Source organism: Podarcis liolepis (genome assembly GCF_965112155.1).
Source record: "Podarcis liolepis genome assembly, chromosome: 2".
Lineage (NCBI taxonomy): Eukaryota > Metazoa > Chordata > Lepidosauria > Squamata > Lacertidae > Podarcis > Podarcis liolepis.
Window position 1 is genome coordinate 5,363,914 of NC_139555.1, and position 16,815 is coordinate 5,380,728.

General features: G+C 49.9%; 1 protein-coding gene and 1 long non-coding RNA gene across 2 annotated transcripts; one reads left to right on the forward strand and one right to left on the reverse strand.

Moving 5' to 3' along the window:
• The first annotated feature begins 222 nt into the window (after window positions 1–222).
• On the forward strand, window positions 223–12,997 carry ARF3 (ARF GTPase 3). Its single transcript, XM_083485450.1, has 5 exons — window positions 223–353; window positions 4,421–4,631; window positions 6,694–6,804; window positions 8,738–8,862; window positions 11,106–12,997. The coding sequence occupies exons 2-5, from the start codon at window positions 4,484–4,486 to the stop codon at window positions 11,265–11,267; spliced, it is 546 nt and encodes a 181-aa protein (XP_083341576.1). The 5' UTR covers window positions 223–353; window positions 4,421–4,483; the 3' UTR covers window positions 11,268–12,997.
• Window positions 11,229–16,815, reverse strand: LOC310698521. The gene is made up of 2 exons (XR_014521572.1): window positions 11,449–16,815; window positions 11,229–11,331 (listed from the first exon to the last, which is right to left on the reverse strand). It is a non-coding gene; the product is annotated as an uncharacterized lncRNA (long non-coding RNA).

Below are 16,815 nucleotides of genomic sequence, written 5' to 3' on the forward strand. Positions count from 1 at the left end.
AAGATTCCTGCATTGCAGGGGGCTGGACTAGATGACCCTCGGGGTCCCTTCCAACTCTGCCGCCCGAGGCAGCCCAGGAGCCGCTTCCCCCGCCCTGCCCACCTGCACCGCCGCAGCAGCTGCTGCCATGGAGACGGTGGCGCGGGGCATCTCGCGAGACTCGCCGCCCCCAGGTTTGTGAGTGTGTCTGTGTGTAGCGCGCGAGGAGGGAGGGGGGAATGCGCGCGTTCTCGCGAGAGCGTCGTGTCCACGGGCCTGCCTGCCTGCTCGCTGCTTCCGGCTGGCAAGCGGGGCTGGGAGTGCAGAGTCAGCTGGGCAGCAGGAGGCGGAGGCGCGCGCAGGAGCAGGAGCAGGTGGGCGCCCGGGCCCCGTTCGCCGGGCGGGCGGGCGGGCCGGGAGGAGGGGAGCCGAGGGCCGGCGGGAAGCGGGCGGCGGAGCCCTCGCTGCAGCCGCGGGCGAGCAGAGCAGAAGCAGGCCGGCGGGGCTCCCGCGGAGGCCGGCTGGGGGCGCGAGGGGCCATTGCGGCAGCGGGAAGAGCCTCTTGCGGGGGGTGCGCGCGTTGGCCAGGAAAGGGGGGGTCTCCGGGAGGCGCTTCTTCCCCCCCTCCTCACCCCCCCCGCTTTTGCCCGGTTGGAGGGAAGGCCAGGGGCGGCAAAGTTAGATGGCGCGGGGGGTGGTGTTGTTTTTCTGAGGGGGTGTTGCAATATTTAAACGGGGTGCGGGGGTTTGGGGGGGGGAGTGCCGGGAAGCGTGCAGGCCGCGGGAGCGCGCGCGTTGCGATGTGGGGGTGTCTGGCCGGCTCCTTGCGCGGGGGTGGGGGCAGCAGGCGGCGCCCGGTGGCCGCTCAGGGCTGGGGGTGCCGGGGAGAGCTGCGGGCGTGCGCTTGCCAGGCAGCGCGCGCGCGTGGGTGGCTGGCACTCGAGTGGGTGGCCGCGGCGGCGGCGGCGAGGACAGGCGTCGTGCCTTCTCTCCTGAGCGCTGGAGAGGAAGGCTTCGGAACGGGGGCTTGCCACGGAGCGAGGCCGAGCGCCCTCGTGGGCTCGCCCCCCAAGTGACACCTGGCCCGGGGCATCCTGCTAGTCGGGCCTGCCCTGCGAGGCCACCTGGGCCTTGAGAAGCTGCTGTGGGAGATGCAGTTGCTGTTTCTCGGCTGAAGGGGGCGCCAGCACCACCCGGCAGAAGCAGGATTCTGGGATGTGTCAGCTCCTTCCCACGCACAAAGCTTCCTGGTTAAATCAAGGGACAAGACACCTGGATGTTTTTTATTTATTCATTTTGGAAAAGAAGCAGATCACAGTCGGTTGGGCCAAGGCTGTGTTTGGTCAAAGCCTGAAACAGATCATCCAGTCTCATGGCAAGGGCAATAACAAGGCAAATTGTGGGGGTCAGTTTGTTGACTCCGTGGATGTGGCTTCCAACTGAGCTGTCTAGCAATGATGAATGCTGCCATATGTGGCTCGGTTTATGTGACGGGCAGTGCCTGGCACATGTGCTCTCTTTACACCCTCCCTCTGCTTTGCCTTTCATTATTGTGACGCAGGAGAAAGGATCCCTTATAGGTCTCCGCTGACACTGGTATCCTGATCCCACCCTGCCCCCAACGCTAGCTCTCAATCAGGACACTGTTCCCCATCTAACATGAGGCCCTGCTTGGGATCCTTCACTCGCCAAATGTAGCTTTCCTTATAGGGACACTGGGATTTAGGTGATTTCTGGGCAGCGGCAGCAGCAATAAGCCATTTACCCAGGTTAGAAGGCATTGCACTCTTCCCCAAACATAGCCACATCATCTGATGTTGAAGCACTTCCCATCTTGCTGAACTGCATACCTCCACCTACTAAAGCATGCTGGGAGTTGTAGTCCCTAGTCTTAAACTAGCAGCATAGCTATGCTTGCTTCTACTCATCCGTTTTGTTGCACGATAGCAACTTAACCTCATGTACTTGAAGAAAAGAGGTGTGAGTGCCTTGATCCCATCCCATGTTATTCAACTTCAGAAAATTTGGGGACACTTGATAGTTTTTATCGCCCTCCTCAGCCTTTGCCTACCTTACTTCCACACTTGGCCCTCTTCCACTACTTGTAAGAATCATGGTAGGGCTTGGGAAACAAATTTCATACTCAAATGCTGTTGTCTCAAGTGGGCTGCATTCCTTAAAGGTTCATAAAACAAAAGCCTTTTCATACAGAGTCATAAAGCCTTATTTGTCTTGTTACCTATGGCCACAGTTGTCTTTAGTTTCTAGTTTGGCAACTGGGGGCTGGGGCTGGACCAGTTGCAGTGAGTCACCTTGCTCAAGCCGTCTCCTTTCTAAACTGTAGGGGCCTGATCTTCATTGGGGGAAAAACTGAGAAATTTCTGGAGGAAAGTAACACAACTGTAGGGGCACTAGATATGATCAGGAATAATCTGATCAGAATCTGGGGGTGCTCATGCGTATCTGAATTTTCTAGAAGTTCAGGTGGTGTTCGAATAATGTGATTCTTCTGCGTAGAGGAAATAATTGTTCATAACATGCTTGTTCAACAATATAGGGGGTTGAGGATGTGCAGCATTTCTGCTTTCTTGATGTTTTTCAACTGGGAAACTTCACGAGGCTCAAAATTAATTGGGTTTGAATTTTGTATGGCCTTGTGTTTAAATCTCTGGTTATAAACACCACCCCGTTTACAAATAAAATGGAGCCCTTGGTTTGTTGGGGTTGCTTAGGGATAGATGACAATTGCAACTTCGAAACTGCCCAGTTTCCCTGTTATAGTATCCATTTACTGTATTGTGTGACAAATTTTATGAAATGATACTTTTCTTTTAAGACATGGGGGAACCCCATCATACATTGCTGTTTGTATGTTTGTGGGATTCGTCAAGTTGGTTATAAGTTGTGAGTTTCTTCAGGGGTAGAAATGGATGGTGCTCATTGAAAAGGTAAGAGAAGATTATGGTCATATCCACACTATGCATTTAAAGCACACTCAATGCGCATTTAAAGCACATGACTCCCCCCCCCCCCCGCAAAAAAGAATCCTGGGAACTGTTATTTGTTAAGGGTGCTGGGAATTGTAGCTTTGTGAAGGGCTTTGGTAAACTGTAGTTTCCAGGATTCTTTTTGGGAAGCTGTGTGCTTTGAATGTATGGTCTGGTTGTGACCAGAGTGGGTCTTTGTTTAGCCTGCATAAAGGATCTTCAGGCGGGAATAATTTTGCATTACCATCAGCGGGAGGGCTTTTGAAGAACCGCTGTGGATTAAACCACAGAGCCTAGGACTTGCTGATCAGAAGGTCGGCAGTTCGAATCCACCCAACGGGGTGAGCTCCTGCCAACCTAGCAGTTTGAAAGCACATCAAAGTGCAAGTAGATAAATAGGTACCGCTCTGGCGCGAAGGTAAATGGCGTTTCCGTGCGCTGTTCTGGTTCGCCAGAAGCGGCTTAGTCATGCTGGCCACATGACCCGGAAGCTGTACGCTGGCTCCCTCAGCCAATAAAGCGAGATGAGCGCCGCAACCCCAGAGTCTGCCATGACTGGGCCTAATGGTCAGGGATCCCTTTACCTTTACCTTAAGCAAGCATTGCCTCCAGAAGACCAGCCAGGTCTTGATGAAGAGAAAAAGAATTGGCATCATATCCTTTCAGGCAGTTGCAGTGTCACAAATGAAAAACAAAATTTTGTGGGTGGGCTGTGTGAAAATGTTGCAGTTAGTTATTAACTTTTGTGATATTCATTTGTAGGGCTGGCTTAAGTTGCAGAAGGTGTGGCTTTCAGTTCAGCAAAGCCTTCCTCCTGCTTGAAAGAAGATTCCATTCGAAAGAGGTTTCCAATGGAGTCTTAGATCCACGCATCAAATTACCCTGCGTTTGTGAATAACCTGCAGGCAGATTCAATACCACAGGAAGAACTTCACTATCTTCTCCATACTTCCTGTGGAGTCTGTTTCTTGCAGGGGGTAAGGAAATTGTAGCCCTCCAAATGTTGCTGGACTACAACTCCCGTAATCTCTGGCTATTGGCCATGTCTGCTGGGGCTGATGGGATTTGGAGTCCAACAGCATCTGGAGAGCCACAAGTTATATACTCTAACAGTTGGCTGCTGAATTTGTGGCCAGGTGCTCTATGCCTGCGTGTGTGAGCCCAGCCTTAAAGGAAGGTGCAAATCTCATCATATTGCTTCAGGCTTATCTCTTCTTGTAGGACCTGCTAGTCCAGTCTTCTCCAGCTTGGTGCCCTCCAGCTCCCATCACCCCTGACCATTGGCCATGCTGGCTAGCGATGATGGTAGGAGTTGGGAGTCTAACAACATCTGACGGGCTCCAGTTTTGGGGAGACTGGAAATCCATGATGGGCAAGTCTCAAGAGCGTTGTTCTGGTCGTTGTTACTGGGAGCTGCCATTCCTCCAACTAATAGCCTTTCTCCATTGTCGCAGGACTTGTCCTTTGACACCGACTGGACAGAAGAAGCCAAGTCCTGCACTGTTGAACCTGCCGCCATGGGGAACATATTTGGAAACCTGCTCAAGAGCCTGATTGGCAAGAAGGAAATGCGCATCCTCATGGTGGGTCTGGACGCTGCTGGGAAGACCACCATCCTCTACAAGCTCAAGCTGGGAGAGATCGTCACCACCATCCCTACTATCGGTACAGTCTCTTGCCTTAAGTATGGGGAACTGCTTCCCGCCCCCTTCCTTTTCCAAGGGTTGAATTGCAGCCAGGCCATAGGATGTCCCTTCAGGACAGCAGTATCAGCAAGCACCTTGCTCCCCCATGGGACCCATTGCATCCCGTCTTCCTTACTGCCCCTGGGATTCAGTCCCAGTTCTACGAAAGTGGTGTGTGAGTGTGCTGAGGGGTGTCTGCTAAGTTAAAGCAATTTCTCTGTCATTTGTACTAGTCCGTTCCCTCCCTGACGGAGCACACAGCAGGCTTAATTAGGGTGACTCACAGAACTAGGAGCCGCTAGATCCAGAGGAGAACTCGTAAACATGCACATGGCACACAGAACCCTGCCTGCCATGCCAGCAATTTGCCCAAATTTGATTGATTATTGTTCCAAGCTTCCATCTCCAGCTTTGGAAAGGCACCTTACTGGGGCAGGGTCTCCCTAGCAGTTGAGGTTCTTGTTCCTGGTTAGGAACAAGAATCTTGCCAGCTCACTCAGTTCCTGGGGTAGTATTGAGTGGGCTGGCAGGCTTTAAGCAGAGATGGCTGTTGCTTCTGCACTTCTCAAAAGCACATTTATCTTGAAGCCCATTGGAGCCACGGGAACTTAAGAAGAGCCCAGATAGACCAAGGGTCTCTCTGGTCCACCAGTGGCTGGCCAGCCTAATGTCTGGCCAGAGCATGAGGAGGAGAACAACCTTCCCTCAGCAGCTGGTTTCCAGAGGTACCTTCCTCCTCAAATGTAGAAATTCCATTTCAGCTATGAATTATGCCTCTGATATGTTACTTTAATCTTGGGATCACAACAGGACTGGCTGGTTTGGTCTTTCCTCAACCTTTAACCGAAACAAAAAACCCCATGGCTGGTTTTATGGATTTGAAAGGGAAGTTTGGAAACATTTATAGCATTGTTGTTAATGGCTCAGAAACAAGGAAAATTGGGGTGGGGGCCCCTCTGTGAGGCCGTTACGAGTGCAATTGGTTATGCGCTGTTGCTGCGCAACCTCCATTCATCAGCGGTGCCTGTGCTGTGGAAGGAAACAGATTGTGGAGCACTAGCGCTCCCTGGATTGCACCATCTGATTTTTATCCAGCTATGTTGGAAAGGGTGACTCATTATTCAGAATATTTTAAAGAGTTAGTCACATTGGAGCCTATGGGTTAAATTCAACAAGGTAATTACATGAGCAGAATGGCTCTTGTTTGCACTAAAGAACTTCCCCTTCCTCTTGTCCCCTGTGTGCGCCCCCCCCCCCAGATACCTGCCCCCACTCTCCTCCGTAGGAGCTTTTTGGAAGGACATACGGACCCCAGGACAGATTTTAGGATTATGTGGGGGGCACACAGAGAGAGGAGTGGGAGGACATGTTCCGTGGCACAAGCAGTAGTTCTCTGTGTTCAGTGACTTCCCTAGATACAACCCTGTGGTTTCTTGAACCCACTGTTGGACTGTAGCTAAGGTTCTACATGGAAACAAGTCAATTTGGTCAACAAGTGCTTAATCTTCTTCATGGTAACATGTGCACTGGTGAACACATCTTACTGGTGAAGCTTGAAGAGCAAACTAAGATCCCTTTTTGATTTAATTTTGCCAAATTATTTGTTGAGAACAAATCTTGCCTCATAAAGTGGTTTTATTATTACTAAATTCGTATACCGCCCTCCATCCGTAGATCGCAGGGCAGCTCCCAAAGTACAATTAAAAACATTTAGAATATCCCTCTCTGGCATTACCAATGCATAAAATGAGAACCAAAAAATAGTTGAACCATGCAGCAGCATATAGCCTCAGTTTATGGCAGCCTCTTAATGGCCACACTTGTTGCCTTTCTGTTGTCAAGCAAAGAACCTGCCATCTGAAGTCTGAACTAGAACTGGAAGCAAGGCAGGCTTGCCTGCCAATTCTGGGGCCTATGCAAAATCGTGCTAATACTTGGTGTTTTGTCTTTAAATGTGGAATGCGTGGTTGTCTCTAGCTCAGAGGGAGGGCTGAGTCCCCTGTCGTGCTAAACTTGGTTCTTAACCTGTTGCTCTTCTTCAGGGTTCAACGTGGAGACGGTGGAGTACAAGAACATCAGCTTCACCGTGTGGGATGTTGGTGGCCAGGACAAGATACGGCCCTTGTGGCGGCACTACTTCCAAAACACCCAAGGTATGGGATTTACCAAGCTCCTCTCTCCCCATCACCTTCCAGGTTGGCATGGCTCAGGGCTTGTTTTCACCCTTGGGATGTCTTGGGCACAGCAACCCCCGGACTCAGTTAAACCCCTGATTTGTTGAGGTAACTTGGCCAGAGTGCTTTCTTGCTCTCATCCCAGGATGTTTAAACAGGAGCAGGCGCCTCTCTGAGGTGTGGATCTCACGATTCCAAAGAGAAACAAAGTGACTTGCAAGCAAAGGGTCAGCAGGACTGCGTGGCTGAGAACTTCCCTTGGGAGGGAGTGGTATGTCCTTCCTTGGAGGTTTTTCAGCAGAGGTTGGGTGGCCGTCTGTCCTGCATGCTTGAGTTGAGATTGGGGTCCCTTGCCACTTGCAATTGTTTATTTTGAGCTCTATTGAATTCTGGGAGTTGTAGTTTGTTGAGGGTGCCTGAGAGTTGTTAGGAGATCCCTATTCTCATCCTAAAGCTACAGTTTCCAGAGATTGTAGAGTTGGAAGAGACCCCGAGGGTCATCTGCAATGCAGGAATCCTGCCCCAAGCAGTCTCTGAGTGGACCCAAACCACCAACCTTCGGGTTAACAGCTAGACACAATTCACGTGGGGCTCTAGTACTTTTTAGGGTCTCCTAAGAACTCTCAGCATCCTTAACAAATTGCAGCTCCCAAAATTCCTTGGGGGATGTCATGGCTTTTCAAAGTGCTAACATAGTGCTTTGAATGTACAGTGTGAATGTGGCCTGGGGTGGAGCGGAGCAGCATGACACCGGATGAATTTCAGCCCTGCAGTGCTGGCATTGTAGGATGACTCTGGGACCATATTATCAAGATTCTGTAGCTATCAGGCAGCCTCTTGTTTTCCTGAGATTCAGCATCTTGCATGGGAGGCCTTCCTGAAGAGGCGGTGGGGTTAATTGGCCTTGGTTTAACGTGTGCTTCTTGTTTTTAGTCAGACAATGCCCCTGGACAATTGAGAGATCTGTTTAAAACTTGGAGTGTTCATTCAGGACATGAATTCTAGCTTTCAAGTTTGAAAACAAACCCATCCCTCCATTTCTTTGTGTGTTTGTGTGTAAGGGACGCGGGTGGCGCTGTGGGTAAAACCTCAGCGCCTAGGACTTGCTGATCGCATGGTGGGTGGTTCGAATCCCGCGGTGGGGTGAGCTCCCGTCGTTCGGTCCCAGCTCCTGCCCACCTAGCAGTTTGAAAGCACCCTTAAGTGCAAGTAGATAAATAGCGGGAAGGTAAACGGCGTTTCTGTGTGCTGCTCTGGTGCCGGTTCGCCAGAGCAGCTTCGTCACGCTGGCCACGTGACCCGGAAGTGTCTGCGGACAGCGCTGGCTCCCGGCCTCTAGAGTGAGATGAGCACACAACCCTAGAGTCTGTCAAGATTGGCCCGTACGGGCAGGGGTACCTTTACCTTTTTATGTGTTGGTAGGGCAGGGCAGGGAGTAAAAAACAAAACAAAAAACCATAGAGAAAAGGCCTTGCAGAGTTGCTGATCAGGCTGTGTGGTTGCAAAGGCCACACAAAGCCTGAGATTTTTCTAAGAGACTTCACTTCTCCTTGAGAGGAAGGGCTGTGAGTTTCCATTGGGTAACCTTTTTCTCCCATCTTCTCTTGAAAAAAATGGGGTTGAGGACTGGCTTGCATCCTCACTTCTGCCTTTCCAGATGGTTGGATCTTTTGAGCAGCTGGCCTGCCCTTTGCAGTCTCCAGAATTCCTCACGTGTTAATTCTTTATTATTATTTATTTATTTATTTATTTATTTATTTATTAAATTTGTATACCTCCCTATACCCGCTGGTCTCACGTTCTTTAATCCCATTTCCACTCCACATCCTCATACTTTGCTTGCAAGATGTCTGTCTGTCTGTCTCTCTCATATACCTTGTGTCCCTTCATCCTCAGCCTTTCTTGCTTTCAGGTCTGATCTTTGTGGTGGACAGCAATGATCGGGAGCGGGTGAACGAGGCACGTGAGGAGCTGATGCGGATGCTGGCAGAGGATGAACTGCGAGATGCTGTTCTCCTTGTCTTTGCTAACAAACAGGTTGGTGCAAAGTGAAAGGTGGGGTGCTCCAGAACATCGGAGATTGGTGGGGAGTCAGTTGAGCCTCTTTGATGGGCTGATCTGATCGAGGTCTCTTTGCCTGCCTGCCTGCCTGCCTGCCTCTGGTAAGCAAACATGCCTTTGGCACTGCAATTTGATGAGGAACGCATGGTAATATATTGGCCTGCTGGCAGACTGCATTTGACTGTTTTGGGAGTTCAGTAACAAAGTGCTACTGATCCATGCTGTAGGGCAGAGGCAGGCAGAAGCAAGATTTACAAGTAAATATCTTGGCATGAGATTGGCAAGAGTTTCTAACTCTCGGTATTTTTAACAGTATCACTAACAAAATTGTCCATCCCATTGTCCCCTGCCCCCCCCCCCCGCCTCGCTGCGGAAATGTAACTATCCAGGCGTTTGTATGAAAGAACTGTGGACTCATTTCATCTCTTGTGTTGAAAGCAAATTCCTAGGCTCTGAATGTGCTCAGAGGCACTCTGTTCTTTAATTATAACTGTGCGTCTCTTGTACCTGACTCATGGTAGTAGATCTTCAAGTTCTAGTTTAAAAAATGAAGGAGATTTGACATCCCTGAAGTCTGCCCATTCCACCTTTGGGACAGAGGTGCAAAACCTGTGACTGCAGATGTTTGTTGGACTACTAACTCCTATTATTCCTGGGTGTTATTCTCTCAGGCTGGCTGGGGCTAATGGGAGTTCAGAGTCTCAAAAACAATTGGAGGGACACCAGTTCCCCATCTCTTCTCTAGTGAAATTTGGAGCCTTTGGCTGAAAACCCAGCCATGAACCAGTATAATCTCAAGAAAGACTCTGTGGAACACGCTGGCTTCTCTTTAGGTGGCTAAGATTTTCCCGTGGGCCATTGGGACAAACGGACACCTACATCATACATGGTGTGGAGCAGCACTGAAACCTACAAACTCTGGGGTGTGGAAAGGTGTATACTGCCATAGTAAGAAACTTTGGTTGTAGGATTCCATGCAGCACCTCAGAATAGCTGTTCAGAAGGAAAGTGCAGTTGCTGCTTTTGCCCATGTGCATTCTGTGCAGATGAGGGGCTGTTGTTGAGTGCAGGACTGAGCAAAACAAATCATGTGCTTTTGTGGCTCCAGAAATAAGTGCATGGATAATTCAGGGCTGCGTGTGCACTGTGATTCTGTGGGAGTGGACGTAAGATAGTGGTATGGGTTTTGAATTCTGTTTCCTAAGAACCCAGCTCCTGGATTTTTGTGTGTCCAAAGCGAATTTCTAGCCCTTTGGATTGCAATAATGGACTAGGAAGTGTGTGGGCCCGGCCTGGTTACATCAAAGAGTCCAAAGGAGTTGTTCAGTAAGAGTTCCTTTTGACTGATGCATCAGTTCCTCTGTGAAGCAACTCCACTTGTTCCTCCCTGTGAATAGCAGAATGAACTGTGCAAAATAGTACTTAAAAACAACTATATGCCACCCTTCAATCTTAGTTTTCAGGTGGGTTTTACAAGTAAACAAGAGAATAATATTGATACGATTTAAAGCAACATTAAAAAACATCAAACTTACTTGTAAATGTCCTTATAACACTTTTCAAAAGTCTGGGAGAGTAAAATGGGACGTAAAAGATAACTAGGCAAGCCTCTGTGGGGTAAGAGTTCCAGAGGTGGGGAACCACAACTAATAAGATATTCCCTCTGGTCACCAACCTGCCTCATGTGGAGGAGGCCATTGGCAGATGCCAGCAGAGGTTTTCTACAGGAGCAGGCAGGGGTGGCATCAGTTTCAATTTTGACTACCTTGGTAGCCAGTTTACTAACTTACGTACATACTTGTTAGTGCAGAGCAGGCAGAACCTGTGGGCAACACTTGGTGAAATCTGAAAAGTGGGTGGGTGGGGAGGGCTTCATCGCCAGGCAGGCATTTTAAGCTCTTCCTGTATGGAGTCTGGCTACTGTGGGAAGAGCTAGCAGCGATCTTAGGAGGCTTGAAGAAGGAAAGAAGGAAGGAAGGGGCAGCTAGATGGTGCCTCTAGCAAAAATGGACACTACTTACCAGGGCTGTAATATCTGGAAATGCTCCCGCCACCTCAGCGCCACTGGGTCAGTTGCCACTGACTCAAACCCACATTGGGTCCTAAATTGATTTTTGAGGACGCCTCTTCGAGGCTGGCTTCCTCTTTCTCCTCTCCCTGCCTTTCATCTTGGGTAGTTGAAAACTCTGGTCTTTTTCTGCCTCCTCTTCTCCACCCAGGACCTCCCCAACGCCATGAACGCGGCAGAAATCACGGACAAGCTGGGCCTGCATTCGCTGCGCCATCGCAACTGGTACATCCAGGCCACTTGTGCCACCAGCGGAGACGGCCTCTACGAGGGCTTGGATTGGCTGGCCAACCAGCTGAAGAACAAGAAATGAGTGCAGGGGTGGTGGTGGGGCTAAACCCCCTCACTTGTTGGTTCCATTATGGGTTGATTCCCCCCTTCCCCAACCCCCCTCTCCCCTTCCCCAACTTCCTTTCCCCTATTGGGTTTGCTTTTCCTTGCCGGCACCGGTTGCTGTGGGGGTTGGGGTGGGTAGGGGGGGGGTTGGGGTTAACTTTTGGTTTCTCTCTCTCTCTCTTTTTCTCATATTCTGGCTCTGCCAGGATTTTTTGCACGGTCTCTGTGTGTGCGCGTGTGTGTGTGATAAATATATATATAGAGATAATAAAATATATGGGTGTGGTGGGAGGGTTGGGGCAAGTGGGGGGTTCGGGTGCCGATTCTGTGGCCTTTCTTTTTCTCTCTCTTTCGTTTCCCTTTCTATTTTGTTGGTCAGTTTTGTATTTTCTTGGTGGTCTGTGAAGCTTGGTTCTCTCTCTCTTTATTTTTTTGACCGGAGGTGACCAATACTCAGTGGCAGCTGCTGCTTTCTTGCTTTCGTGTGCTGCGCTTTGGGCTGCAGCGAAGGGACCTAGGTGGTGAAGCCGGGGACTTAAAAAGGATGTGTGTGTGTGTGTGTGTGTGTGTCTGCAATATGTGCAGGAGGGGGGAGGGAACAGAGACCAATTAGTGCAAGGAGGGGGCATTCTAGGAAATGGGTCTGCAGGTGATCAAAGGCCCCTTTCTCCTTTCTCCTTCTCTTCCCAGATTGGGGCAATGTTCTGGAGGGAGAGCAGTGCTACTACTTAATTCTGTCCCCCACCCCCCAATTGTATTCTTTCTGTCCCTGTATATATATATTTTTTGTTGGGCAGTGACCCCTGCTGGCAACAATTGAGATTGCAGCAATACTGAATATTGCTCTTCCTTCCCCGAATCCGTCACCCTGTTAACAGCATCCTCATGAGTGGCCCAGGACGGTTAGTTGTTTTTTTTTAATGCTGCTGATGGACTTGAATCATTTGCACTCCAACTTCTTAGACCAAATGGCACTGGAGCCCTTGATAATGCACCTCTCCTGAGCCCCATCAATTCCTTACTGTTTTGCTCCCTTCCCGGAAAGCAGACCAGGGCTTGGTGGTGATTGGTGCAGGCTGCCGCAGTAAATTTGGGACCAATGCTATATCGTAAAGCTGCCCATGCAGATGCTAACTGCACACTTTTTCCTGGTTTGGCCTGCTCTTTCCAGCCAAGGGGAGCATGTGCAAGGGTGCCCCCGGCCCCGGCCCTTGGCAGCTTCAAAAGGTTGGCTCTTTAGTAATGTTGCTGCTTACTCCGTGGATGTCTCCCAGTTGGACAGAACATTCCATCCTTCCTCCGAAACACCCCTTCTGTTGCAAGATTCCTTTTCCATGATGGAGGAAGTTGGAAGAGTTGTATTTCCCCCCTTTTTAATTTTAGGGGATAATGATTGTATTAGGGTTAAACCCAGGTCACTGCATGCAACTTTCTGGTCACCCCCTTCCTCTGGACAGTGTTGGTACTGTGTGTTCCCTTTCCCCATCCTGGCAAATATGTATTTATTCCTCTTTTTCTCTTCTCCCTACCCAGCTTCAGCCCCCTTTGCTTGGTGTAAAGTGGTTTCCTCCTCTCCCCACCCCCTTCTGATTTGTTCATTCTCTGGGCCATGGCTCCCTATATGTGATTTTCTCGCCCCCTCTCTGAACAGTTGGATGCACCACGACCTCTGTGCACTCCCATTGGATATTAAACTTGTTTTATGTAGCAGCTGGCTCTAGTCTGGTGTTTGTGGCATGTGATTTATATGTTCTGCAGCTTTCTCAATATGAGCTTGCCTTTCTTGATGACTGTTTTCACACGCACAAAGTGCAAAGAGGATTAGGTACATTTAGGAACTTTTGGAGTGCGACAGTGGCCTAAACCTGGGAATGACTTTGACTGTCCAGCTAAACCAGGTGACAGGTAGCTGTTAGGTCTCAAACCCTCTGTGAGTTAGGAACTTACCCTGCATGTGAAGACAGGCTGCAGTGGATGGAGCGGATGAGACCAAAAGTGGGTCCAGTGGTCAAGAAGGCGGTTTCTGCATGTGCTGTAAAGGGAAGCTAGGGGCAGATGGGGCTCATCAGCCTGGAAAGATAGCCCATCTAGGAGAAGGAAAACTCTTATCCTAAACATCCTCTGCCTTGTGTGATATTTTCAGGTGAAGAAAAGACAAAAGAGGAAACCCTACACAAATCCAGAGTGGAGTCCCCAAAACAGTGGGATGGTTCCTTGTACGCCTCCTTCCAGCAGCTCCTGCAGCCAAGCTGGTGCCAAACATCTTGCTCTGCTTTCTTTTGGACCACATCAGTGAGTCCAAGAAAGGGGTCTTGTCGTCTGGGCAGCCCAGGACCTCCATACACACTGGCCAGATTTGCTCCCCAGAGAGGTCGCTATGGTGCTGCTAATTCAGCGGTTTGGCTTCGCTCCCGGAGACACAGTCAATTGTTTCTTGAAGCAGACGGATGCCAACAACCAGCTATTTAATACATTCGTACCCTGCCTGTCAATAACACAGAGGAGCAAGGATGGTTTATTGTGGATGTCATCTCCCCTCCCCACCCCTAGATATTCCAGGAAGAGGAAGCTGCCTCTTCCATTGCTGCGCCTACTTTCAGGCAGGGAGGGGTCTTTCCCATCCCTACCCAGAGACGCTAGGTGGGATTGAACCAGAAATACATCCTCTGACACTGAGCTATAGCTCATCAGAGGCATGCCAGAGCAGTGATTCATGTCCTGCTGTATTTTGCCTTGGTCAGACACCACACTGGGCACCACAATTTAAGAAGGACATTGACAAGCTGGAAGGTGTGCAGAGGAGGGCAACCAAGATAGAAACCAAGCCTTGTGAGGAATGGTGGAGAGAGCTGGGTATGTTTAGCCTGGTAAAGAGGGAACTGAGAGGAGATATGATAGCCATCTTCAACTACCTTAAAGGCTGCTACGTGGTGGATGGAGCAAGCTTGTTTTCTCCTGCTCTGGAGAACGGCTTCAAGTTACAAGAAAGGAGGTCCTGACTAAACACCAGGAAGAACTTTCTTTTAGAAAGAGCTGTTTTATAGGGGAGCAGACTCCCACCAGAGGTGACAAACTCCATCAGAGGTTTTTAAGCACAGTTTGGATGGCCTAGTTGCAGGGGGTTGGACGGTTTTATGATTCTATTGTGTAGGAGTTACAGTGGACATCTTTTTCTGTGAGCGAAGAATGCTAAAAAAAATTAATTAAGGAGAAGCGAAAAGCACATAAGTAAAAGGTGCTTGCCCTTTGGAATGGCGTCTATACACCTGCTCCCTCTTCTCAGGACAGATCGGGGGGTTGACGGTGTGAGGAACAGCCTTGGCTCCATGATTTGAGCATCTGCTTTGCATGCAAAGTCCCGGATTCCATCCCCCTCGTCTCTAGTTGGGTTGGGAGACATCTCTGTCTGAAGTCCCGGAGATGCCCTGCCAGTCATTGTAGACAAAACTGGATAGATGGACCCAAGGCCCTAACTTGGTCTAAATTGGCTTCTTCGTTTTGCAAATAGTGGTTAGTTCATTTTTAACTGCCTGTGAGCATAGAGCAGGAGAGGGGTGGTGTTTCTACCTGTTGCCTGAAAAGGAAGTGTGCCTTCCATCTCTGACCCCCTGAATATTCTCTCCACGCTGGCTGATGAAACGTATGAAATTTGCAAGCTCCTTTTTGGCTGGGGTCGCTGTGGCTTGCTCAGGGAGGGGTGATGGACATGTAGGGGCTGGCTTTAATTAGAAACAGCTTAACTGAGCTGCACTTTTCTATGGAGGAAGGGGTGTATTTTTTAATCCGGAGTGGCATTTAGCCCCCTCCGCTCCTGTATTTAAGGGGGATATTGGATGAGCAGCTAAATCCCATTAGTTGCTAATCCAAGAAAAGGTGGGGGAAGATTGCCCACCCTGACGACATCAGATTGGGCTCCGTTCCGCTTCCTCCTCTGAAAGGGATAAAGCGCATAGCAGGGTCTAAAAATCCTACCCAGACCCTCTTGTTCTACATAAGTGCCTTACCCCAAATCTTTAATAGATGTGATGAGAATAATACAGAGTGGCTGTAAAGAGAGATGGCCCTGTTGAGTTAAGAAAAGAAAAGAAAAAAGCAGTCTAGACCCCTGAGTCTCCAGGCCCAACTTTCCAACAGAAATTGCATTGTGTTAAATGTTTGGAAAATGTCAAAAGCCCAAGGCAGTATAAGTTCCTCAACTAAGTTTATTCAACATTTGTGAGTGACATTTGTCAGTGACAACAGCTCACTCATAGGAACACAAGATCCAAACTGACTGGACAGCACGATAATAATGCCAAGCATGAACTGACAGTTGGCAGTTGAAAGTGCATGCGCTTACTTGCCATTAGAATGTTCATCTACCAACACATCTACGATTGGTTAGAACGCGCCTTGTAACATAAAATGTGTCAAACCCAATACATAACACTCCTCCCCCAACTTCCTAACAAAAGGAACAAACATAGTCATCAAGGTGTGCCGGCCTTTTCCTCTCCTGCTGGGATCGTTGCAGTTCCTGTGCCCAAATGGGTGACCCAGGAGGTTCCTCCAGTACCCACTGTCTGAGTGGGGCAGTCAGCGAGGCCAGCTCCGAAGGGGTCACTGCCGATGGAGCCACTGAGGATTCTGGCCTGAAGTCGCCCTGCTGGGGTAACTCAGCCACCGGCAGCCCATCTGGTTCCCACCCTGGCCTGAGCACAGACTCTCCTGAAGTACCCATTTCTCTGTCCTCTGGTTCCGCTTGAAGTTCCATGTTCGGAGGTGCCCTGGCTCTGATCTGGTTGAGGTGTCTTCCAAACCAGTCCCCCCTCCAACCCTACCTCATAGGAAACCAGACCTGTACAGCAGGCAATGATACCAGGGACCCAACCCTGTCTGGGCCCATTGTTCCGGACGTACACAGTGTCCCCAGGAGAGAACCCTCTTGGAGCCCCCCGCGCCACAATGGATGGGAGTTGATCAAGAGCCCAGTCTCAATAAGAACTCCGCCAACCGGAGAGTCCAGTCTCCATGCACTATGCGCCTAAGCGCATCTTTGGTAGTATGGACCATGTGTTCAGCTTGGCCGTTAGTGGCTGGGTGAAAAAGAGCGGAACGAATGTGGCGGATTCCATTCTTGGTTACAAATTCTTTGAATTCCGCCGATGTAAAAGCGGTCCCATTATCACTCACCAGTGTGTCTGGCAAGCCATGTATCGCAAATAGCTTCCTGAGCGTGTTTATAGTTGCTCTAGCGGACACGGTTGAGGTCGGCACCACCTTGAGCCACTTGGACTGAGAATCAACCAGGAAGTGTTGGTCCTGAAAAGGCCCCGTGAAATCCACGTGCACCCAAGACCATGGGGATTGTGTGGACTTCCAGGACTGTACTGGTGCCTTGGGTGGATCCGGCTGGGAGACCTGGCAGGGCTCGCAATGTTTCACCCAGCCCTCTCCGCATCTATGCCTGGCCACCACACATAGCTACGGGCCAATGCCTTCATCCAGACGGTCCTCGGGTGAGACATGTGCAGTCCTTCTAAAAC